The sequence below is a fragment of the Anguilla anguilla genome, chromosome 9 (assembly GCF_013347855.1).
Source record: "Anguilla anguilla isolate fAngAng1 chromosome 9, fAngAng1.pri, whole genome shotgun sequence".
Taxonomy (NCBI): domain Eukaryota; kingdom Metazoa; phylum Chordata; class Actinopteri; order Anguilliformes; family Anguillidae; genus Anguilla; species Anguilla anguilla.
In genome coordinates this window covers 6,824,004-6,849,618 of record NC_049209.1, presented here as the reverse complement: position 1 = coordinate 6,849,618, position 25,615 = coordinate 6,824,004, and the positions used below count along the sequence as shown (strand labels likewise).

The window sequence follows — 25,615 nt, the reverse complement described above, 5'->3', positions numbered from 1 at the left end:
TGATAGACACAATTCACAGCCCTAGTTTGAGAAGTGGTTTTCAGGGTATTATTCGAATGAATGATTTTAAATTGAGCAAAATCATAACCTGGAGCAAGCTGCAATGAAATTATCTACTGTGAATCTTATTAAAAATGGGAGGAAATCTGAATTACTAAATTTAATCTAAATTACTCTCGATGTCTCATTAAGATAATTCTGGCTGGGGTTGATTTAAAACCTAATCTTAAAATACATTAAAGTCTAATGTGAACAACATATTGTGCAGGAATAGTGTTCAAAGATCCTTCATTTCCATAATTTGCTGAGGATTGGGCACGAGGCCAGCTCCTTTTCCACTGAAGAGCTGGAACCCGGGCTGCCACAAGCAGTTCGGGTTCGAGTTCAGTTTTTTTTTTTTACCTTTTTTCAAGCTAAACGAGAACAAACAATATCAAACTAGCTCCAGTGCAGTTCGGTTACGGAGCACATCAGTACGCCATTCAGAAATCTGCAACATAAGCTTAGCATTTAAGACCTGCTAGGCGTCATTACAGATGTTGATGTAACTGAGCAACGGAAAGATCTCACCTCTTCCTGCCCGTGGGCATGGCAAACAAACTGTCTAATAGGAAAGATCTTTAAAAGAGCCAAAATCAAACCTTGTGCTCTGCCAACTTACTGTTGAAAGTGTCAAGCATTTTATTTTGGTGTCCCAAAGCTCTCCTTCCCTTAATAAGAAGGAGGGGGGGCGGAGGGGGGGGGGGGGGGAAGTGGGGAGAAGGGCAGAAACGCATTTCGGCTTAGAGCTCTCAGACTCTAGGGCTTTCAGGAATCAACAGTTGGATTAAGAAGGCAGAAATTAAATGAGAGCTGGTGGGAAGAATGAATTGGGGGCAAGAAGGAGATGTTAACATCGCAGTGTAATTATGCCCCCTAGGTGTGTCTGCGCGGGGGTCCTGTTTACCAACACAGAAAAGCTAGCGAAAGGCTAATCGGTGAAGTGAGACGGCAGCCTTTCGCATGTCACTCAGTCAGTCAGTCAGTCAGTCAGGGATATGTGAGTCAGCTCCGCTCAGCCTTCCACTTGACATGGCCAGCTACTTCCTGGAGTTCAGCTGCCATTCGGGGGTTCTTTACCTGCAAAAAAAGGAGAGAAAGAAAAAAAGGAAATAAGGGAGGGAGAGGTATGATGAGCCATTGAGAGCGCTCTCTCAGACTTAGAATGAGGAAATAAACAGCAATCACTGTGGCATGACTTAAAATCCACTGAGCACCCAGCCCTAATTGATACTTTCAGACTTAATGGAAAAGCAGGCCTGCTTCCCCCAGTTACTGAGTAACGAGCACGCATATTTAGAGGTCATAATAGGATCTTCTTTCTTCCTTTTACCCCTTTTTTGGGGGATTGAATTGTGTGCCCCTTTGCAAAAATGTAATTATGGAATGCGGCACATGCACTTGTGCACAAAAACACATACATGCTTGCACCCATATACAGACACATACACACACACACACGCGTGTACATCCGGATACTCAATGGAATACCAAATTGCAAAAAGAAAAGGTTAAATTTGAGGTCTTAGAGGGAGTGATGGAAGTTTTAAAGCTGTGAAGCTACACATTTTTCATAATAATATTTCTTTTCTTCTAAACATTTGGTAATGAAACTCACTAAGTGCCTTGCACTGCAGGATAGATATTCATTGTGGGTGAATTATAAAGTGATATAAAAGCAATCCCCTTTGTTTGGGCAATATGGAACAAAAAGTAACATACTGTGCAGAAGTATGAGTACTCTGTAAATTATTTCTGTAGTTGTCGCAGCAATATTACTGTATAATGAACAAATCCTTTCGGTAGAACCTGCATACAGTGTGCAGCTGTAGATATGCAAAGTATTCTGGTCAAAATTTACGATGAATATATTTTTGCTCTAAATCTTAATACAGAAATAGGGCTTTTTGGCTGCCAGAATTATCCAGGAACAAAAGGCTATGCTAATTTGAATGTCCTTAAAATTTGGGTTATAGAATTCTCAACATTAATCTTGTTTTCAGTCACAACAATCGATTATAGCCTACTTTCACACCCCGTTTTACATTGCAGCCTTCATTGAATTCTTGCAATAATAGAAGAATTTAGTGAATTGCAATTGCTGAAAAAGGTCATAATTTCACACCAATGTATCCAAATCCAAAACGGCACAAATTTGACACTGGAACACCCCCCCCCCCCCCAGACGTCTATTTCCACACTACTGGAGAGATCTCTCATTGTCAAAATCAGGTAAGTTGCCTATTACATTTTTGACTTATGCAAGAAAGAAAGTAGCTCTGAATTATGAAGGACTCATTTCTTAATCATAGCAACTTGTAATATGTGTAGATGCAGTGATATATATATATATATATATATTATGTGCACATTACCCTACTGAATTGCATTGGGGCAACATTGTTTGTGTGGGCACAGATTTTTTACGACTGTAATAACCCTTTCCAGACCTAGAAAATTCCAAAATTCTACCAGTAGGTGGCACTAACATGAACAAATGTTTGTTGTGTGGTCATACTACATCACACGTTAGAGGTTTATTAAGGAAGCATAATCCAGTCATATTTCAAATTATAATGCAAATTGGCAATGAAAAATCTACTATAGTTCTGCCATTTGCAATTTCACTTCCGTGTTGTTACTGATCTACTCTGACAAAAGCCAAATAATAATGCAAACCCTCCTTTGCATTTTCAAAATCAAAAGACCTGTCATTCAAAGGACAGGCGCATTACAGTACAAGGATGGTTCAAACCCTACCAAGAGCCAAACTTGTATTTGTGTGAGTTTTCTCTAGCTGCTAGCTGAGCTGCTCTAGTTTACCCCCACAGTCCGAAGGCATGCAGGCTAGGCTTATTGTGTGCGCTGTGATGGATTGGTGACCTGTCCCAGGCGTATTCCTGCTTCTCACCCAATGCATTCCGGGATAGGCTCCACCCCCCCCCCCCCCCCTGCAACCCTGACCAGTTATAAGTGGGTTAAGTAATTGATGGATATAATTTGAATATTGAAAAAGAAATACTATAAAATTTACTTTTAAAAAACCTGATGGCAGCTGTTAGCTTGTAAGTTGTTTTAATACATTTCACAGTATGTTTCCTGTAAATACAGTTAACGTACCCATCTAAGAACTGCAATTGTTATTACAGTAATAATTTCAGTGCTACAATTGTTATTACAGTAAACATACTGTCAAATATATTGCAGCAACTTAATTGCTGCCAGCAAGTTACTGTACATTTTATTCCAGTTACAGTGTATACTGTAAGACCCATTTGTCCAGTCAAATATTCTTGTGAGCAGATATTGTACATATATAATATTGGCTGAAATTATGGAAAGAACATTCATCATCATTATATGTCCTGAATATACAGAATTTGAGTGACAAATCTAAGCATTATTGCTCTGACAAACTCTAAATAATAATTGGTTTAAAGTTTTACTGAAGTTTCAGTCATCTTAACACCACCCAAATGGTTAATTATACATTTGGATTATTTTAACTGAACCGCAAAAAAAGTAAATAAACTACATCATGGCTTGGTCATATGCTTCACAGTAATTAACTTTTATGATATGCACTTATTTAGGGTCCCTGAAGGGGTGAACCACTTATATGTTTTCAGGAACATTTCCCTTTTAAATTTTTACTGAGGAACCACTCAGTATATAAATATTGGCTTGGCTGGTCAGATCCACTTAACTCAGTTATAATCATGGTCTTACATTACACATTATCCAGTGCCATGGGACTTTCATTTTTAGTACTGTCAAACCAACGATTCATTCCCTCAACAATTGTTTCCCTGTCTTTGAAGACACTCCGATGTTTATGCATAAAGTTTAAATGAATGTTGTTCCCTCAGTCTCAGATCTTCAAATCATTAAAAATGACACTTGAATCGGTTATATAAGTTTATTGTTCATTGATTGCAAATGGCGTATCTACTGACATCAGACGGTGGTAAATATATGATCACACTAAAACACATTTGAATGTATTGTAAATGCTACAGCTACTGTGTCATTATGAACAGTGGTTGGGAAGCATCTAGGTAAAAAACGTATGTTCATTGTAAATAAGTGTGATATTTTAACTATGGGAGATAGTAGCCCTTGTGCATAAACTAGCTCCTATCCTCCGCTCTTACTGTTGTTTCGCTCTAGGTACCCAGTCCCTATATAAAAACATCTGGTCATAAAACAAGAAAAAGACAGGGTATGTAATATTAAATGTATTCTAACAGAGGCGATAACTTGAAAAAGGCTATTTAAATGTCTTTAAATGCAATTCATTAAACAACTGAGGAATTGAGTGTGAATGCAGGAGAATCCACATGATGAATGTTTAAATGATATGTTTTGTCTCCAGCTTTTCCAGAACAACACAGAAATCCAGTCCTTTATGTACCTACTTTTATTTGCTACTCCCGTCATACTGTAATCAGTGTATACTAGCATGTCTTGTAAGTCACTCTGGATGAGGATTTAGTTGAAATATATAAATGAAAAAAAAAAGAAAAACAAGGTCTCAATAGGAAGAGAATTTCTTTCCACATTCAATTCAGGTTTCTGATATGTTTTTGTTTACTGCAAGTTACTGAGCAGACAGTAAAAATATTCTGAGAGGGAACACGACACCGCCATCAGACTGTTTTAATTCCCACTCTGTAACTTGCTATATAATGCAAAATTTAAAATTTAAAAATTGCCAAAAAACTTTTAACTTTAAAAACTTGAGAAAGCTAAGCTTCAAAGCGGCCTGTAACCTAATATTATAGTCTTTATAAGTACTTCATCAGTGGTTCCCAACCCTGTTCCCAGAGATCTACACCCTGTAGGTTTTCATTTCAACCTTAACTTGGCACACTTGATTCTGCTAATTAGCAGCTCCACTATGATTTACGATCTCTAGCTGTTGAATGCATTGTGTGCATTGTTAAGGTTGGAGTGAAAACCTACAGGATGGTCGATCTCCAGATCAGGACTGGGAACCACTGTCCTACGTTATTACAAAAATAAAACTTGCAGTTTACAGTGAAATGAGTGCACACTCCAGTTCAGCACTCCATATTTGCTTCTTTCCATATTAATATGTCTCCTGCTACTCACTGTGAGAGAATAAGAAACCTTTCCAATTAATGTAAGGTAACACATCTGAAAAGGTATGCTTCAGAAGGAATGTGTATTTACTTGCTTGAAGGTTGATTATGAATTCTCTTTACAGGTCCTGAAAGATTGTATACAATAAACTCTAACAGCTAGCTTACAGCGGTACCAGACTGTGAGCACCCCGTCCTGTACTCCGAACTGCTAAAGACAAATTTAGCCTAAATATTTCAAATATCTGTACCCTGTACAAAAGACAAGCCAGTCCAAAAAAAAAAAAAAAATCACACCGAAGACCTCCTTGTCTTGTTATTTAATTCATAATTTGTTTGGTATCAGATGTGTAAGTTCTAATGCTGGAAGGAAAGAACCCTTGCTGGGGATACTCAAGCCTGGTTCTGCAGGCCTGCCTGCAGGTAAGCTGGTTTATGTTGTTACTCAGCACTTAATTTATCGGTTAAAGAGGGTGTGAAAATCAGAACACACAGGACCAAATTCATTTGGAAAAAGGAACCATGGCGGTAGCATTGCTTTGAAATAGTATTTATCTACTACAGCTGAATTATTTTATTCAGAGACACCATTTTGGAATGTTTATTTCAAGACCTATAGAGATTGTACATTTAATGTATTCAGTCAAGCAATTTGCAACTTTTGCATGATGAAAGATGTTTCTGTAGTGTCATAATTCATTTTTACATTTTTTATTTTAAGTTTTAAACAGGCCTCAACAATGAAATAATCTGAAAATTCAGACTATCAAATTTGACTTACTTTCTAGCAGATTATGTTATAGCTGAATTAAATCTCTTTTTAATTTCATGTGATCCTTTCAACCGTACTCCCTTCAGGAATACAAAATAATATCCGAACGTGCTCAGCCTATGAGGTGTAAAGGTGTGATTGGAGCTTAACAGCCAGGACAGGACAGGCCTTATCCTTTTAGGAGTTTTTGGGAGCAGCCGCAGTTTTTTTTTAAGGGTAAAACCCTGCAGTGATGGGGGATCAGGCGTCATCTGGTAGAGTGACAGTCTTCTGTGCTACTTTGCCCTGATGTGCTTTTATGACAGGTATCATAATGCCTCATTTCAACAAGTGTCCCAGGATCACTTCTGGGGCTGACGTGTAGATGGTCGGTCCACTCATTGACCGCTGCTCGCCAGTGAGTTCCACTGCTCGACCTGGTAGGCTAGGTCAGCGCTAAACTGACAAAATGTGGTTGCATTAAACATAATTCTCCATTGTTTCAAGGCAAACTGTTTCATGAATCATAGGTATGGGCCTATTGCATGACTTACTTGCCAAGAATCTTCTTTTCACACAAATAATATTAATATATCTATATTATAAAAATATATTGCGTTAAGTGGAAATTGGAAAGTCACCATGAATGGAAGACATGACTGTAAATGTCTGAAAATGTTGTTTTTCTGTAATGAAATTAGTTTGAGAAATCATGCAAGCACCATTTTCACCCGCTGTGGAGCAAAGGACCTCACTAATAGTTGGTTGTTCATTTCAGTATAAATGCATGAGCTTAATGTATAAAAGAATCTAAAAAACTAACCTCGAAGTGTGAAAAAAGAGATCGGTAACTTCATGTGAATATTTTCCACTTAATGTACACAATAGTTGCGTCACGCCACACTGTTCTCTCAAAGCCACTGTGGCCGATAGAGGGCGTGGTTCCAACTTTTCATGGGCGGGCTATCTTCGGTGACGTCAATGGGATTGGTTAGGTGACGAGCCCCTGCTCCGCCCCACGTGGGTCAAGGGAGGGGAGGGAGCAAGGCTGAGCTGATCCCACGTGTGACGATTGCATTCCCGGCTCAGTAATATTCTCTTAGCGGGGCTTCGCCTAGCTTTTGCTGTGTCTGTGTGTGTTTGTTAGTTATTCAGCTATAGTTGGGTTAGCTATGGAGGGAGACGGGAGCCAAGCCACATCTGGAAGCCCAAATGATTCGCAACATGACCCAGGGTAAGATAATAAATTATAATTGTACTTTTATTTGTGTACTATTTTGTTATGTATGAAATGAGGGAAACAGTCAGTTGCTTTTAGGTATAACAGCGCCACAACCGTTTGTATTGCCTTCCGGATGCAGTTCGCTAGCATGCTACACCTTTGCTTTGTTTGATTATATTAGCAAGTGGGGCCTCCCCCCCTTTTGCAAGATTGGTTTCTCGGCTAGCTCGAGCTAACAGTTCTCTTGCTGCTCAGCCTCCGTTTAGCTCGCTTTTTGTAAGTAGTTACACGTCAAAATGGCCGATCTGACATCTGGACTCACTTCTGCTGTGTTTTCCCCTTACAGTAAAATGTTTATCGGTGGCCTCAGCTGGCAAACCTCACCAGGTGAGAGAATTGATTTTCTGCTTATATTTGTCGCTTTGTTTTTGCTTGTTTTGTAGCTGATCGAGTCCGCTTGGGTTAGTTGCGATATGGTGCGTGTGTGTGTTCCGTACTGTATCTGGGATATGTTGTGTGTACCTCTGTGCGCGCAAGGTTATTTTGATTTCCAATCGTTTGAAGTCCTCTATTCGACCCCTATGTGCATCGCGGGTCGCTTTTAAAGCACACGAACAACACTTATCTGACTTTTATATAAATCGTAACCAAACATTTCCCTCTTGTTTGTTCACAGACAGCCTTAGAGATTATTTTAGTAAATTCGGGGAAATCAGAGAATGTATGGTGATGAGAGATCCAACCACAAAGCGCTCCAGGTAAAATTGTTTTTAATGTTTTTGTCTTACTTTTGACAATAATTTCCAAATCTTGCACATATGCTCATGCGGTATTCATGACTCGTTTGCTAGCGCACATCGTTGTTTAACATTTGTGTAGACACTAAAATTAGCCAGCTAGCTTTGAAAAGCTAGCGGGCTAGCTAATGCAATTTGACATTGACTTGGGACTACACAGTAGCGTTCAGCTTGTTTTGTAACCTACAAATGATATTTTCTGCTTTCCTTAGAAGCATGTGTATTTTTGTAAATTATTAACGCTATTCAGCTTAATGGCTCATTGTTCTGACTATTAAAAGTAAATAGTTGCCTCAAATAAATACGATGTGTTAAATGAGGGCATTGCACATCATCGACATGGTGATCTAACCTCATTCTGTGCGCTTTCAAATTTTATGCATACCACGATGTTCATTTTGATGTTATTAGCAATGTGGATGTTTCGCCCAGCTCGACCAGTTGTTTAAATGTTATTTCTGTTTTTCTTTTCAGGGGATTTGGGTTCGTTACGTTTGCAGATGCTGCCAGTGTAGATAAAGTCTTAGCGCAACCACATCACGAATTAGACTCCAAGACGGTATGTTGGTGATTTATTGATGGCTTTTAGAGTGATGTTTACATGTGATTGCGATTAATCTGTTTTTAAGGGAACGCAGTATCTGGCATGTTCCACTGGGTTGGTGAATTTGTAACGTCAGTTACATCGACACACTTGACGCAAATACGGGCTTTGCTAGCTTCTTCTCAACTTTGATAAGTTGCCGATTAAGAAAAGGGATAACATCAAATGATAGCAACAACTGTCATTTTATTTTATTATTGTTAATGTTTTGTCGAGATAATATTTTTCGTTATATGCCGACTATTTTACAATGACATCTTTGCTTCTGCCAATTGATCAAGTGAAGACTGGGTGTTCTTTACATGCAGTTGAAAGATCGAAATCCCCTCGACACGGTTTTGCATCGCTTTCCACCAAGAACGCTACTGCTCATATGTTAAAATTATTCGAATTATGACTTTGTATGCAGCAATGTATTCATGCATACACACGTGTGCATGATTAAATTATGCCATTGCAATTTATGATAAATTAAAGGGAATTTAAACAGACCTAGTCGTTCTTAAATCTGGCCATTTTGTGCAAAAAAGCTCCGAAATTCCCGTTGACCCTTTCATTAGATGATATCCACCAGCGCTCTCCGCCAATTAATTACGGTTCTGCTGCCCGTTACTTCAGTGTCTATACATTTTTTCTTTGTATTGGCCCACCAATCGAATGTCAGGACATACGCTCTCACCCTTAAAGCCGAATTACATTAAAGAGTGAATGACCTTGCCTGTACGAATTTCTCATTCTCTCGTTTCTGGACATAAATAAAAAACGTATAAACACAAAAGCAAAATGAAGTGCGTTGTATTTTTGCAAATTTGTGGAATGATCATTTCAGTTGTTTGAGGTGCCATGCTGAATGGATTCTCCAATCTAAGTGTAAAACCAACTGTATTCTCTTTACTAATAAAAAAAGTATCAAATGAGTACATTTTAATTATGCTGTTTACTCACAGCTTTTGACAGGCTGTGATAAATTACAACACTGATATGAATTATGTCATAAATAATGTAATGCATTTGGACATATTTCCTAAATATTCATAGCTTGTAAATGTAAATTTTCCGAATATGAGCAAAACATTTGTAACATAATTTATTTTTGTTAATAAATATGATTTACTAAATTACTGGAGAAAACTGGCAAATGCAAAGGTGTGTCCCCCCCCCCCCCCTTTATTTTACTTGAATGTAAAACGTGCAGTTTCGGATTCAAGCAAATTGTTCCTAAAAGCTTGGATCTCATTCGCTTCATGAAATCTCTGCCTTAAAAAAATATCTTTTTCTCACATTTAATAGGATGGTATTTCTTAACGGTTAAGGTGGGAAACCGTAGTATTACTGCTGTTTATTTACTGCCTTACAGATGCATGAGGACCAGATACATTACAGCACACATTACTGGAGCAACAGGGACATGTATGTAGAGAAGCCTGCAGGACATGCATGTGAGCATCAGGCTGAATATAGAGTTGAAATTCAAACACACAGCAGGAAGACTTAGTTTTAGTGTGCTTGCATTCAGTAATGGTTATTCCTGAGTGCAGCAGAAATACATTGTTGTCGTTGATATTGATATTTCCTTTTTCTAAATTGTTTGCATTAATGGAGCACTAAGGGATCTGCTGTATTTTGAGGCACAGCAGATTTATTTAAATCTGTCTCAACACCTGGAAAATATTATCACATTATTTTAATACGTCTTCAGTTCTCTAATCTTCCAAATTGCAATTATATTGTCTCCAGTGTCAATACACCCCCCCGCCCCCCCCCAACACACACACACACACACACACACACACACTCACATACAAACACCGCACCGCACTTTTCCCATAAGCAGTGGTACATTTTAATATTACATCCATTAGTATTTGCTCGGCCTACATTATTCCCTTTTACCTTCACAACTCCGCTGAATTTTAAATCAGAAACTGAATCGGCAATTGCAGTTAAGTTCTGTGGGAGCTGATGTCCGAGTAGATTTTTTTTTCTCTTTGGATTAACGCCTGCTGAAGACGGAAGCTTTTTATTTTTTTTTTGCTCCTCCCTTTTGAATGTGAAAACCTGAGATGTGGAAAGGCATTTTCAGTTATATTTGGAAAGACAAGTATATTGTACTTCAGTAGGCAGCACACAATTACAGAAGAGGCAAGGCTCAAAGCAGCAGTAACTTGTTGCATGGCTGTGCCGAACTGATTGAATTCAGCTTGGCAAGACACGGGAGGTTGCTTGTCAAACTTCTCCCTTTTTTTTGCTTCTTGTAACTGAAAGAATGTTTTGAACGTTCTAGAAGGCAACAAACATGTAAGTGTCCGTGTGGAAGGTTAAGGTTTGGATTCTGCTTTTGTAGGAAATGTAGGGGCGAAATTGTGTAATAATTGCAGTCGTATGTCTGGATTACTGTGGGCTTCTGTGGATTTACGTAGCTGCTACTGACATTTAAGACCGCTAATCAGCCGTATCGTTTCAAATCCTTTCAGTTGTTTGAATTACGGTCTAATTTTACAGCATACGTGTATTTTTGTGTGCGTGAGTTTGCGTGTTACATTTACAACGGTTAAGATTTAATGGTTTAGTTAACCTTTTAATATTGGTTGGTGAGGGTGATTTCTTTTTAGCTTTTCAGGGGTCTGTTTGTCATTTTATGTCGCCCCTTTCTGTTATTGAATCAATGTTGCTGAGCTTGTTGGAACCGCAATCCGATTTTCTTCCTGAACGGACTGTGCAGGTGTCACAGCAGTTTTGGTATTGACACAAAAACCAAGCAGTTGTAAAGTGTTTCCTCAGGAGAATTTTGTTACAGCAGAGGTGGGTGATCGTGGAGCTGTGTGTGTTATGGGGGGATGGTGGTTGTGTGTGTGTGTGTGTGTGTGTATGTGTACGGGGGGTGGTTGTGCGCGTGTGTGTGTGTGTGTGTGTATGGGGGGGTGGTGGTTGTGTGTGTGTGTGTGTGTGTGTGTGTGTACGGGGGGTGGTTGTACGCGTGTGTGTGTGTGTGTGTGTGTATGGGGGGGGGTGATGGTTGTGTGTGTGTGTGTGTGTATGTGTATGGGGGGTTGTTGTGTGTGTGTGTATGGGGGGGTGGTCGTGTGTGTGTGTGTGTGTGTGTGTGTGTGTGTGGGGTTGGTGGAGCTGTGCTCATTCACAGCTATGATGCGCTCCCCTGGTTGTGACTCCTGGACGGCACAGTTTCCGACAGTAACAGTACTGCGAGGCACCAAAGCAGCCCGGGTCTGAATGTGGAAACGCTAAAACTCAGAGGAACAAAGCGAGGAGGGCTAAATGCTCCCTGGTATCACCTCTGCCGCAGCGTAGCCGGCGAATGCCAAAATATTTGTTCAGCATGAGTTGTTAAAACCGTCAATTATAAACAGTGACAGACATTTATGCTCCCGTTAGAACACCAGGTGTAAAGATTAAGGGGAAAAAAAAACCTTTTCTGAGCTGCATTTATGCTTTTGCTGTTTTTTAAATCACTGTTTAATTGGCATTATGCACTAGTTTGGTACTGCTTGTATTTGTTAGTATTGTAGGAACTTCAGTGGTCTTTTGTATTACAATTTTTCGCCGATCTGGACCCCTCTTTCCAGTTGCCTTTATTATACAATTTACCAACTGCATGCGTACTCGTAAAATATTCCAAAATTGTGGGTTAATTGTATGTAAATTAAGAAAGAGAACCTAATAAAGCACTTGATGATAAACAATGAAATTTTATATCGGCTGTGAATATACCTATGAATACTTTTTTTTTTTTGACTGGTGAGTGCTTTAGTGGGTTTTTTGGCTGGAATGGAAGGCTAACATTCTCTGTATAAATAGTCTGTTGACTGATAATCAATCTACTTAGTTTTATTTTTTGTTTTGCTTAGAATTTGAATAGAAATGTTCCCTCACTGGACATTTTAGCTCTCCTGTGGTAATTTGCAGGGTGTCCAAAGCCCCGTGTGTCTGAGTTACTCTGCCAGTTTACATGCGTGTATTTATAACTGGTGATGAAATGAGTGGGTCAGTCTGCACTAGTGCCTCATAAGCAAGACACTTTCCCCAGACCCAGAAATTCTGAAATATTCAGTGTGTATCAGATTCCCCCCCCCCCCCCCCACTTACTGCTTTATCTATTTTAAAATCTGACCTATTTATGATGTCCGTTGTGTCTGCAGGTGAGAGAGAAAGCGGTTCGTGAGAAAGAAGGCAGCGTGGCGGTTTCCAGTGCGGGGGGGGGGGGGGGGGGGGGGGGGGGGATGAGTAACTGCACAGTGATTTCCTGACTGCGGAGTGTGATGTCACAGACTTCGCTTAAACCATGTGACTGAGTGGCTGTGACTGAGACCGAGGTTGAGGCTGTTCTCGGGTGTTGGGGGGGGGGGGGGGGGGGGAGTCGAAATTTGGTTCGGTTTCCACGTCATGGACTCTGAGAGCTTTGACGTATTTTGCCTGCTCACTCAGGTTGGGCCAAGAGCCATTAATTCTGTGCTCCTGCCCCCCCCCCCCCCCAAGCATTTGGAACATTCTGGATGTTTGCTTCAGGAGATGTTCCTCTGCTTCGGCTGCCTTTGGACCTGCCGCTGCCGCCGCTGTCCCAGTCTGTTTCACAGTGGTTTCTCTCTGAGGAGTGGTGCTCTTGTGCACTCTAGGCCTAGGGTCACAATTCAAAATCAGACCCCCCCCCCCCCCCCTTTTTTTAAAGAACGGGTATTTCAATCTTGTTTTCATTCGGTACACTCCTTTAACAGTTTTGGTCTTCAGAGCGATTCCCACATTTTTTTTTTCTGCTGCGTTTTTAAGATGTCGAGGATGTCTAGGATCTGGCCACAGACGTGAAGACGAGAATTGTGTTGGCGCTGTTACCTAGGAACCGGGTGCGGTGGTGCTGGGGTCCCGTTGACCGCGCAGAGCGCGTCACGCTTATTTGGCTAAGGAAGGAGGCTTCAGGATCGCTCCCTCCTGAAGGGTGGTCAGGACTTGCTGAGAGTTACTGTAGGCCCGATGTCACCGGAGCACCCAGCTGTACTGTGGATTTAACTCCGGTGCACTGAGCTCAGGGTAATTAGTACCAGCGGCTGCTTGGCTACTGCCCACGGGCGGAGAGAATCCTACTGTGCCACAGGGGCAATATTTCTCCTTATTGTTAGAGGAGCTTGGGAGTTGAAATTGCGTGTTGACTCTCTGGCGCCAACTCAGCTCCCCCTCAACACAATATGTTCTGTCTAAATTAGAAAATAACAAAATGCAGGTGGGTGTCCATCCCCCCCCCCCCCCCCCCCCGGCACACAAAATTTGCAAGTAATATTAAATCTTAGGGCAGTAGATGACTGACAGTACTGTGGTTTAGTGATTTGAGATGTGGTGGGCATTTTAGGGTTTTCAATTCAGAATTCCATTTTGTTTCGATCTTGCCCTTTTCTTGCATTTTCCGCGAAGCGTTGGCATCAGTCTTTTTCTTTTTTTCCCCCTCCCTCTCAAGCAGGCAGGCATACCATAACATGCCATATTGTATGTTCTTGTGTAATAACCTCCTAATGGACTTTTTTTTCCCTCCCCCCTGGAGTCAATCAGTCCCTGGGTGCAGGAAAAGAAGATATTAATGCAAAAAAAATAAAATAATAATAACTGAATAAACTCACCTCAGCCCAGGGAAAGAGTAGATAGCGTATAAACTCAGAATTAATTGCCGAATCTGCCCCTGAATGCCTGGCTTGCTATGCACAGTGTCCTTCTAAAAAAGGGGGTCTCGAAAACCAGTCTTCAGCAGGAATGTCATGGTAATTTAGCTGGGTCTTTTGCTTAAAAAGTCTTAACACTCTGTTTGGGGTATAGATAAAACATTATTTTTTTACCCTCTTGCAATTTCATACTTGTTAATAAATCTCTGAATGAATAAAAAAAAAAAAATGAAGTATGGCTCTGAAGGCGTATACATACATTTCGCGTATTTGCAAAAATGACACATTCTGCCCAGAGACACAGCGGGTAAAGAAGGCTTGAAGGGCTTGTTTTTGTAGTAGAAATAAGACGAAACAAAAGGTCTGCAGCGGAGATCAAGAGCCGCTCTTGAAATATTCCACATCATTGTTTTTTGATTTACAGAGTAAGCCATGCCAGCTGCCAACCTCCTCTTATCGGGGATTTTTTTTTTTGTTTCGTTCAATTTCCATCGAAGCCAAAACGGCATCTAGAAAAATACACCGGTGTAATTTTGCCACAAAGGAGCAAATTGACTCTTCATGCTAAGTACTGAGAATCCACAAATCAACATCGGAAAGTAAATAAGACAATAGAAGAGGAAGCCCACGCTCAAAATAAAAAAAAAAACCCCTTCAAACTTAAATGTTTCTGCTGGTGTGTAGCTCTCCATACTCAAAGAGAAAGAAGACTAACGGCACTCAACTGAAAAATCCTTAGACCTAAATCAGTACACATGAAGGAAAAACTACGCGGTTGGCAAACAAAAGGAACGAGAACATCTCTTGCTGTAGAAGCCTGCTTCTATATTTGCTTTTGATACGCAGCCAGGTCCAGCGTGATTAGAAAAACCCCCCCGTAATGTTTGCTGTGGTAACTTGAGGAACGGTGCTGCGCAGGAACCTTAAAGAGCCCAGGAGACGTCCTTCAGCGCGGGCGATGCGAAATTTAGACGATCGCCAGAGGTTGCTAAGCGTATAAGACACAAGCGGTTTCATACATCAGGCATGGGACACGATGGGAGAACATTCCATATTTTGGTAGCGCTGTAAATCGCTACAGTGGAGAAACATTAAAACAAGTCTTGTTGCTTTGAAACTAGTAAACGTTTAAGCTTTGGTACATGAGGAAGTCTGGTGAGAGAATCTCCCCAGAAGCTGCAGTAACGTATGGAGTCCTGTTGGAAGCAATGAAGTGAGGATGTTAGCGATTGCCTCCTGCCCTGATCTCGCAGAACCGCACACTGAAAAAGCCCTAGCGAGAGACTGCTGTGGAAGGCAGTTACATAAGATTAAAGGAGACAAAGCTACAAGGCTTTGGTAGTAGATTGGGTTACTTTGATTATTTATGTATTTTAACGTGGGCCTTTTCTCTTCTTTTTAGGGCAATTTCTAGGTTGTCAGTCAGATTTAACAGGCACAGCTGTAATAGTCCTTTACGCCGGATTTTATTTTGGTTTCTGGCATCTCATGTTTCAAAGCGAGGACCCGATGAAAGGATTTATGATGTAGTTGTGTATTTTCATTCCTGTATTCGTTATCCAAAGTTCACCGTGCCGTACTTGTCAGTTTAAGCATAAATTCCATTGATTGTGCACTCCAGACATTCTCACATTTTGCTCAGTCAGGTGGTATTATCGGGCACTATAAACATGTTTAGTTAAATAAGTGCACGTTCAGCTTCTGATTTTTCCAGTTATCTTTCACCCCGTTGGAGGTTTCCGTTTCCTGGATAAGGAGACCTCAGCTCTCATAAATCATTACTGAACAGAGACCGGTGCAGCATTTCCTAAGGCCGTGTTACGCCATTTGCGAAATCCTACTATTAGATGGTTTGTGTAAATTATCTGAAGGCTCCACCCTCTTAAATAATCACCGAAGGGAGAATCGCGGCACTCAGACCTCACGCCCAAAAACAGCGTTCGTTCAGTGCGTTCTGAAACGAGCGTGGTCCAATGGCGCCTTCCCTCATAACCCGAGAAGCTCTCTATGGAAACGAAGCCCCCCACACAGACAGACAGACAGACCGAGCGATCGCTTTCATATTCAACGCGTAAAGTGTTTTCTGTGCATGGCTAGGCCTGGTTCCACAATGTAAATGAGGTTGAATTGTTACTTGCATGAGGCTAATTGCTAAAGTGAACCTAACATGGAATACATTACACGGAAGCTTATTGTGCTCGGGTGTTATTGAATTTTTTTTCGCCATATCCGCCTGATTTTTGAATGATAATAATCATGACATAATTGGAAGGATTTTGTGTGTGAAATGGACGCAATTCACAGGACTCAAAGTGATCATTTGGACTGTTTAAAAGCAAAGAAAATGTCTTTTTCAGTCTTTGGAAAGTCTATGTTGATACATGTTGGTAGCCTTTTTTGACCTAAAATATTTTGCCTCCTGAAAATGAGTATAAAGTGTATATCATTATCCTGGGGGGAAGGTGATATAACTGGGTGTGATGGGAACTTTGAGCTCAGCTAGGTAAAACTGTTGAAAACGGTTGAAGGGGAAAAAAGCTTGCATGCTGACAATGAGATGCTCCTGAGATCTCTTGCCTGTGAGGATGATGCTATAGCGAATGAAATGCCCCCCTTTGGACAGACCCCGTTATTGCAAAAAGTACCGTGTAGCTACGCAGATATCGTGCATTTTATTTATCGCTGAACTTGAGGAAGTTATTTTCTGCTGGAGAGCCGTTTCGATGCATCTGCTGTTTTCCTTCGAACGAGCCAGCTTTTGGTCGAGAGCATTCAAAACTTCCTGAAAGCCTTCTCGAATGGAGGAAAGTGTAGTGTGACATTGGTGCATGAAATAGTTTCTCCTCAATCTGAATGTAAGATTGATAAGGCTCCCGGAGCACGCCTCAGTGCGGGTTAAACAGAAGAAAAATGTCATTAATGAGAGACCGTAAACCAAAGAAGGGGAAACTCCTTGAGATGCACTTTCGTGGTTATTGTGGAACTTGGGCCTTCCACAAGCACAAACCCAACAAGACCCAAGAGTACATTTTCAGTTCTTGCCAGTTGTAGCTAATTTTCCATTCCTGATTGCTGGTGTAAATACGTTTTGAAAAGTACATTTCCCTTTCTGACAAAAAATGTTTTGCTTTTAAGATTAATTAGCTCTTTTTCTGCCTGTATTTCCTCAGTGTTGAAATATTAAGGCATTGCTTGTTTATTAATGCCCCTTCTCCCCTCTCTCTACCCCCCCCCCCCCCCAACTCCCGCAGATTGATCCTAAAGTTGCCTTCCCCAGACGCGCTCAACCCAAGGTAAGTGGGAAACAATGTCAGTTTTTAAAGATGCTTTTGTAGACGAGACACCTCTCTGTTAGTTTCTTTTTCTCGAGCATGGCTTTGCATTTCACATGCAGGAAGTGCTCTGTGAGTAACAGGTGTTGGTGTCAAGAGTAGGAGGAAGCTTTGGTTTGATTCTTGGTAGTTGGCAGAAGAGCTCGGCGCGTAATGAAGAGCTGAAGTTAATGTTTACAGGAAAAGGATGGATTTTCACCGCTGTGGTTCCTCTTCTCTTTCTGGCATAATGGAGGTTTAATAAATCTTAGGTGCTTCCTCCTTACACAGTGATTTGTTCACTCGAAGTGCCAAAGCGCTGCCTTTACTGGAAACGAGGAGCGGTGGATTTTCTGGTCTCTGCCTTGAAACTGATTTTTTGAAGTTTTGGTTTCTTAAGCAGTAAAAGCGCATATTTTTGGCTTTCTGTCTGTCGCGCGTGCCCCGTTTGTATCCGCCTACACCTGAAGTTCGGTTGCGCCGCTGCCTCGCGGCTGAGCATGCAGCCGAATGGTTTTGGCCGGGGGTTTTTGCGGTCGATGCCGCGCATGTTCTCTGGCTGGTCATCCGACTGTGAAATGATGAGAGGGCGCATCGGGCTGGTGTGGACCCTCTTGCGTCCGTGAGATTTTTTTTTCGGCATAATGGATTTTTTTGTCCTTCCTAATGGCACAGAGAGCGGCATTGTTTCTGAGCCGGTTCAGGTTTCAGTTGGGGGGGGAATTGGCGGCGAAACCTCACAAAGCCAGAGCACATGGTGTCTTAAGGGTATCGGCATATGGTTGAGAAACTATCCGAGATGTAGAACAGCTTTCTTCCCCCCCCCCCCCCCCACCTGTTCTTAGCTTTAACCTCTTTTCTTCCCCCTACTTTCCCCTGGAAAATAAACCTTTTCACATTATTGGAAAAACACCCACCGTTTGTTCTTAAAAATAGAAATGTTTCCTTTTTTTGGGATTCTAGTTTTTCAGCTTCCTAAATCCCAAACGTTAATTTTAACGTTAAAAAAACAAGGTTGTTTTCTTGAATGGAAGTAAACTAAGGACATAAATCGCACGGAGCAGCTTTCTTTAAAAAAAGCGGCTTTTTTGAAGTTTGCACCTCCGTTGCGTCACATCCCGAAAAAAAAAAGAAGAAGAAGAAAAAAAAAAGAGTTTTTAAGGCACATTAGAGGATCTGCGGGTTAAATCGTATCCTGAGTCATTTTAGCGTCGCGATCTCAAGGGCCAGCTCATTAGGGAAGAAAATGGGTTTATTTGTTTTTGGTATTACACACAGGATGTGGATTTCAAAGGGCATTGAAGGAAAAGAGGATTGAGGCAGATAGATTAACATTGCACCGGCTCCTTCTTTCCCCTTCATGTAAAGTTAATAAACAGTCTCGGTCCGTTGCTGCCGTTTAGGAGGTCCATTTTGTTTTCGCGGCGGCCCCCCCCCCGTCCCAGCCGCTTCTCAAATGTTGCTGTCGGTATTGAATCTCCCCCCGGGAGGAGTCCATTTCAGGTTACGCGCTCGTCAGCCAGATGTCCCCCCCCCAAAACCTCTCAAAGTGGACTGTGCCCCAGTACTGTTCTTCTTCTGCTGGGCCGGTGGACAGACCGAAGCGCTTTGCACAGTCTGTCTGGCGTGGCTTTGAAGCTGTGGGTGTCTGGGTGCCCCCCCCCCCCCCCACCTTATTCCCCTTTGGTAATAGTGCCTCTACGGCCTAGGCAGCAGTGTAGCACAGTGGGTAAGGAAGGTCACAGGTTCGATTCCCGGGTAGGGCACTGCCGTCGTACCCTTGAGCAAAGGTACTTAACCTGCATTGCTTCAGTATATATCCAGCTGTATAAATGGATACAATGTAAAATAATGTTGTGTAAGTCGCTCTGGATGAGAGCGTCTGCTGAATGCCTGTAATGTAATGTAGCGTCATGGAGCTGGTTGCATAGGCAACACCGGATCATTTGAGTCCTGGTGAAGTCACCAGGCGTGGTTATGTCCCGCAGGTGGCCATATTCACCGGTCTTCCAGGTGACCGTATTCAGATTTGGGGCGTTTTTTTCGGTGCCTTTTTGCCGTAACTCCGGCTCGTCTCGCGTGCGTCTGCTCCTCCTCCTCCTTCCGGGGCGATCAGGCGGTCGCTTCTGGCGGCGCGCCCTTGCGATCGGTTTCCCCGTCCTCCATCGCCGTCGCCGTCGCACGCGGGGGGCGGCTCCTCCGCGGATCCCGGCGTGTCCCGACACGATTTTAATTGCTGGCGGGACGGCGGCCGCTTCGCCGGGAGAGGCGAGCTCTGAGGGCCTGTTGTTGAAGCAGACGCGCTCAGAGGGGACCGCCGGCTCGGTTAACCAGCGCGTCGCCGGGTGTGTTCGCACGGCAACGGCGGCCCGACGCGGCTTCTTAGCCAATGAGCCGTCTCCAGGCGTCCTGCAGAGCCTCCCAAAAAAAAAAAAAAAAAAAAAAAAAAAAAACTCCTCGGAAAGGTATTCGATTTTTTTTTCTTTTTTAAATGAGTGCTTATGAGGACTTAAATGAGTGGCCTAATGTGTTCTGCGCAGAATTCATACACACTGCTAAGATTTGCTTATTTTTTTTCCCTTGAGGGCGCAGCGAATCATTTTCTGTGGAGTCGAATTAAACCTGCCACAGCTCTGCATTTTAATTTCAGCAGAAGAAATCTGGTTCAATACAGGGAATGGTGGTGTGTGTGGGGGGGGGGGGGGGGGGGGCGTGGGAAAGGGAAGGAAGATGGACTCCGTGGCTATGGCGCTAACCTGTTAGCGTGACCGGGGCCCATGGCTGTGGCTGGGGCTGTGGTTTAACGCTCCTCAGCTTGTAGATTTTCTTTCTTGTTCATTTCCCACACGTCCCCCCCCCCCCCCCGCCCCCCCCAGTCTGCTGCTGTTCCTTCCTTAGCGGAGCTGTGGTGAACATTATGTACCAGGCCGGGGAAAAGCGTCTGGAGTCCCACGGCGTCCGAGCTGAAGGGGGGAAAGCGTGTTGCTGGAGTGTGAAAACTTCAGGCCAAGTTTTTAATGAAGTCTGGAGGTGACGCTGTGTGAAGTGCTGCACGCCCCCCCCCCCCCACCTCACCTCTCTGGGGGGGGGGGGGGGGGATGCTGTGGTCCCAGCTGCAGGGCGACCTCGCTTTCCCTAGCCCAGCTCTGACTCCGCCGCTCGGCACTCAAACGCCAATTAAGAGCCAGCCAGTCTGCCGCTGCAGGGCCCCGCGGTGTGGATCCAGGGGCCCCCATCTCATAGCTGCCCGTCGCTGGGTGCTCCTCCCGAAAGCAGCGGGCGATGGGCTGGGATTGGTTAAGCCTCACAGGGGTTTGGCGGGATCCTTGTGTGTGTGTGTGTGTGTGTGTGTTAGAGTGCCGAGAGATCTCGAACGTCTCAAAAATAATTTTCGACCTCGGGGTCTCTGCGAACGGCGGCGCGCGATGCGTCTCACGCGTACAGCTCTCCGGGGCTGCGTGCGGCGGGGCGGCTGAAGAGCTCGCCAGCCCGCTCGCTCGGATCTTGTTGTGCGCGTGATTGATTTTGAAACCCCCGGCAGACGCCGCGCGGCTCGGTGTTTAGCTCACGCCGGCTCTACACAAGCTGTCGGAAGCCGGTCCTCGGCTCACGAGGACCATTCGGATGGAGATCTTTCGCTTTGTGTGGGTTTCTCTCTGTTACCGCGGGTAGCCTGTTGTGTCTGTGTCCGTGTGTTGATGTGCGGAGATATTTTTTTTTTTTCTTTTTGCCGTGTGGCCTTTATCGTGTGTAATTTGGAGGTTCCTGGGCTTTGTGCTATCAGGGCTGGGAGAATGAGAGGACAGCTGAAGCTGGCCTAGAAGAGGGGGGGAAAAAAAAAAGACTGATGTTGAGTGACATTAATGAGGTGACTAGGCCAGAAGGACAGAAAGCAAGGTCCCCCCTCTCTACACAATCGCTAACAAAGCCCTTTCCCTGAGCTCCCTGATCTACAGAGGCATTCAGGAGCCACCCCCCCCCCCCCCCACCCCACTCACCACTCTCTCAATTCCACCTAGTCTGCATCTTCAAAAAGAACATCAAAATACATAGGCCTACATACAGTGTCCCTTTGATTCCGCAGAGATAGCCTCTTTGAAGCCGTCCTCGCCGTTGTATCGAGAGTCCAGCTCGATGTTCTCTGCTACCATTATTCGTAAAGATGCTCTGAGGACAGCAAATTGCACAGAAGCGTCGTGTGGCTCAGTGCAGGAAGTGGAATGGTGGTGATTAGTTCCTGGGCTGGGGTCTGAGAATTTCCGAGCTGGGACAGCGTTTTGAGCCCCCAGGGCCATGGTGAGTGCGTGACACCTTTTTTTGGAGAGGACCTTCCTGTTGAGCCCTGCCCCCCTGCACATACTGTAGGACGCCATCGCCGAACCCTGGGCGGAACGCCCTTTGTCCGTCCAGGACTCGGCGTGCTAAGATCGCGTTTCTGCGCCTCCGTCTACGAAAACAGATTTGTCAGTTTCTGTACTCATTTTACTTTTTGTCACGATCGTTTTTGTACGCTGTTTGTCACACCTGGTGACGAGGCGCAGCTGTGCCCAAAGTCATTATCAATTTTCTGGTACACTCGTCTCAAGAGCTGATTTGGGTTCTTCAGTGAGATTTGTGCTTGCTCAAATCCCACCGCAGGACAAACAGCCCTGCTCCCCCCCCCCCTCCACGACACTGTGTGTCTGTGTATGCAGTTCGCACATTGTTGCTTTAATGAGTAATGCATCTTTTTTTTGGGTGTGCGTTGTCTGTGAGTGTCCTGCTGCATTCCTCTCAGAAATAATGTGGTGTGACCCGCAGGTTTAACCTTGAGCTTCGGTTTTGGCTAAATAGTATCTGGCGTCTCAGGGGTTGTCCCTGGTATGTAAACAGTCTGTAACATCTCCTTGCCCGGGCCTACTCCTGGAAGATGTGCTGTCAGAATTTCTTTTTAAAAAGCAGTCGGCATCTCGACAGGGTTATTATTCGGCGACAAAACCTGGATTGTAGCAGCAGCCTCAGTTATTTTTTTTTGGTTTCTCCCGGAGTGGATGTCTGCCAAGCCCGCTGGAGCTCGTTGTAAGAACAGACAGTTCTCCAAACCCGAGCGTGCAGATGCGTTTGACGCCGCCGCCGCTGCGCGAGTCGCGCGCGCTGTGATGATGAAGCGTATCCCTGCGAGTCAAGGTTACCGGGCTCTCTCTCTCCGCTCTCTCTCGCCGCTCTCTCCCTTGCGCCGCTCTCTCTCGCCGCTCTCTCGACGCTCTTGCCGCTCTGTCTCGCCTCTTACTCGCCGCTCTCTTGCCGCTCTCTCCGTGCTCTCTCGACGCTCTCTCCCTCGCACCGCTCTCTCTCTCCACTCTCTCCGCTCTCTCCGCTCTCTCCCTCACGCCGCTCTCGCCGCTCTCTCCCCGCTCTCTCCCTGCTCTCTCGCCTCTCTCTTCCTGCTCTCCTGGATTCCTGGATTCAGTACCGGACCACGAAGCTTCAGTACCGGACCACGCAGCCCGACCGCAGGCTCGAACGCGTCCTTAAGAGGACGCGCCACCCAGCAGCCCCTCACTCTCTTGCAGGTTTGTCGCGCTCGTAAATCTCACGCGACCCGTCATTAGAAATGCAGAGTGTCAAATGTCTCTCTTTTTTGATTTCGGTGTTGTCTTTAAGCCGGGAGTTCCCATCAGACACCGGCAGGGCCAGTTAAATACTGATTATGTGTGTGGCAGCACGAGTTGCATATTTTGGCTGGGCTGTAGGGACGACTGTTGATTTTATCGGTGGTTATTTGGACTTTGACTCGGGGACGTTCCCAGAAGATGTTTTAAAAACCTGCTGCTATTCTGGGCAAACAGGCAGAAAAACGCGGCGCTGCGTGCGCTCGTCTCTGCGCCGCTCGAGAAAAGCCCCATTTTTCCTTGGCAGAATTATGGGTAATTTCAAATACTGCCCCGGCTGGATATTTTTATAGCCCGAGATTACTTGTCAACGCTCTGTTATAGTGCTTTTTACCTGCAGGATTGAATATTTATAAAAAAAAAAACTATGCATCTTTTTGTTGAGGCTTTAGGTCCAACCAGGATAGTATATACCTGAGTTAAAAAAAAAAAAAAAAAAAAGCCAAAAAAAACGCTTCACTTTGAGAGAAGAAACGGGCAGTCCTGTTGGGAGCATTCACGCCACATAAAAAATTAAATGTGTGGCTCTTGGTTCAGAGAAAGGGAAGGGAAGGGGGGGAGGAAAAAAGTGCTTACTGAAGCAAGTGTGTGAGAGTTTTCTGTCAGAGTAAAAAAAGGCTGGTCAGTGTGCCCCCGTCCCTGGTGTTTATTGGCCTGCCCACGCTCTCTGTTAATGAGTCCTGACCCACGCTGGGTGTGCCGTTGCCCACTGATTGTCCTTTTCTCCGCGGCCACACCGCCGCGCTCCCGCCTTCACGGGGACAGAACACTTATCCGCCCGGGTGGCTCCCGAACCCTTTTCCTTTTTTCCTCCGCCTGTTCTCTCTCTCCCTCTCTCTCCCTCTCTCTCTCTCTGCCCCCTCTCTCTCTCTCTCTCTCTCTGCCCCCCCTCTCTCTCTCTCTCTGTCCCCCCCTCTCTCTCTCTCTCTCTCTGTCTCTCTCTCTCTCTGCCCCTCTCTCTCTTTCTCTCTCATATATATATCTCCCTCTCTCTCTCTCTCCCCCTCTCCCCCTCTCTCTCTATATATATCTCCATCTCTCTCTTCCTCTCTATCTCTCTCTCTATCACTCTCTCTGTCTCTCTTTCTATATATGTGTGTGTATATACATACATACATATATATCTCCCTCTGTCTCTCCCTCTCTATCACTCTCTCTATATATATATGTGTGTGTATATATATATATCTTCCTCTCTGTCACTCTCTCTGTCTCTCTCTCTCGCTCTCTTATTTGAGTTTTTCTCCTCCTCCTCTTCTCCGCGCCTCGCTGCGGGCCGGGCTTTTGTCGGACGAGCGTCGGCTGCTCTGGAGCGGCTCGCCCCGCGCGGAGACGCCCGGCGTATCGGTTTTATCCCGTCTGAACGTGACTCATGACGGACAGCCCCTCGCTGACAATGCCGCCCCCCCCCTCCCCCCCCCCATCCCCCGCCCCCCCTCCCTCCCCCTCCCTTGTTTGCTCCAGCTCACCCTACAGCTTGATAAATCTGCAGCTAAATTTAGAGGCAGTTTTTCTCAGTCGGGGAGAGATTACTGGCACAGAGAGAGAGAGGGAGAGGGAGAGGGAGAGGGAGAGGGAGAGGGAGAGGGAGAGGGAGAGGGAGAGGGAGAGAGAGAGAGAGAGAGAGAGAGAGAGAGAGAGAGAGAGAGAGAGAGAGAGAGAAGAGAGAGAGAGAGAGAGAGAGAGAGAGAGAGAGAGAGGGAGAGGAGAGAGGGAGAGGGAGAGGGAGAGGGAGAGGGAGAGGGAGAGGGAGAGGGAGAGGGGAGAGGGAGAGGGAGAGGGAGAGGGAGAGGGAGAGGGAGAGGGAGAGGGAGAGGGAGAGGGAGAGGGAGAGGGAGAGGGAGAGGGAGAGGGAGAGGGAGAGGGAGAGGGAGAGGGAGAGCCTAGAACAGAGCCCGTCAGGGTAAGACAACGGGCCCATTGCGGCCTTCCTCTGTTCTCAGGACAAGGCTTCTACTGTGACACATGCCACTTTGTGTCTGAAATGTTTAATATTAAAGAACAGTTCAAGTTGAACGACTGCGGCCGAAATCGGATGGACTGGTGTATCGTGAGACGTCTCTTAGAACGGTCTTTCGTGCCATTATTTAAACGGGTAGGGCTAAGGAGGCTGGGAACCTCAGCCTGGTGATATTTGCTGGTTATTTACATGGTCGATTTTTATGCCCCTGCGTGAAACGAAATGAATAAATAATAAAAATCTGTTTCTTAGTCGGCTGGCCGGATAGCTTCTCTAGCATACGGTGCTCGCGTTTGTCCACGCGGACTTTTTGCCTTTTGATAAGTCGACTGCCAGCCCAACGTTTTCAAACGGCTGTGATAACCCTTGGCTGGGTAAGTGGGGGAAGCCTCTTTAATTCTTACGACCTCGTGAAACGTTACGGCAGTGGCGCCCCCCCCCACCCCCCCCCCCCCCCCCCCGCGGGGGCGCGTTAACCCTCTGCTGCCCGGGTACGTTGGCTGGCTCCTGGAGGC

At 44.6% G+C, this 25,615-nt stretch overlaps 1 protein-coding gene across 1 annotated transcript; it reads left to right on the top strand.

Moving 5' to 3' along the window:
* Window positions 1-6,918: 6,918 nt before the first annotated feature.
* LOC118234939 (RNA-binding protein Musashi homolog 2-like) lies at window positions 6,919-18,640 on the top strand. The gene is made up of 5 exons (XM_035431823.1): window positions 6,919-7,129; window positions 7,464-7,504; window positions 7,794-7,875; window positions 8,389-8,473; window positions 17,430-18,640. Exons 1-5 carry the CDS (start codon window positions 7,068-7,070, stop codon window positions 17,511-17,513), a joined length of 354 nt encoding a protein of 117 aa, XP_035287714.1. The 5' UTR covers window positions 6,919-7,067; the 3' UTR covers window positions 17,514-18,640.
* Window positions 18,641-25,615: the final 6,975 nt, after the last annotated feature.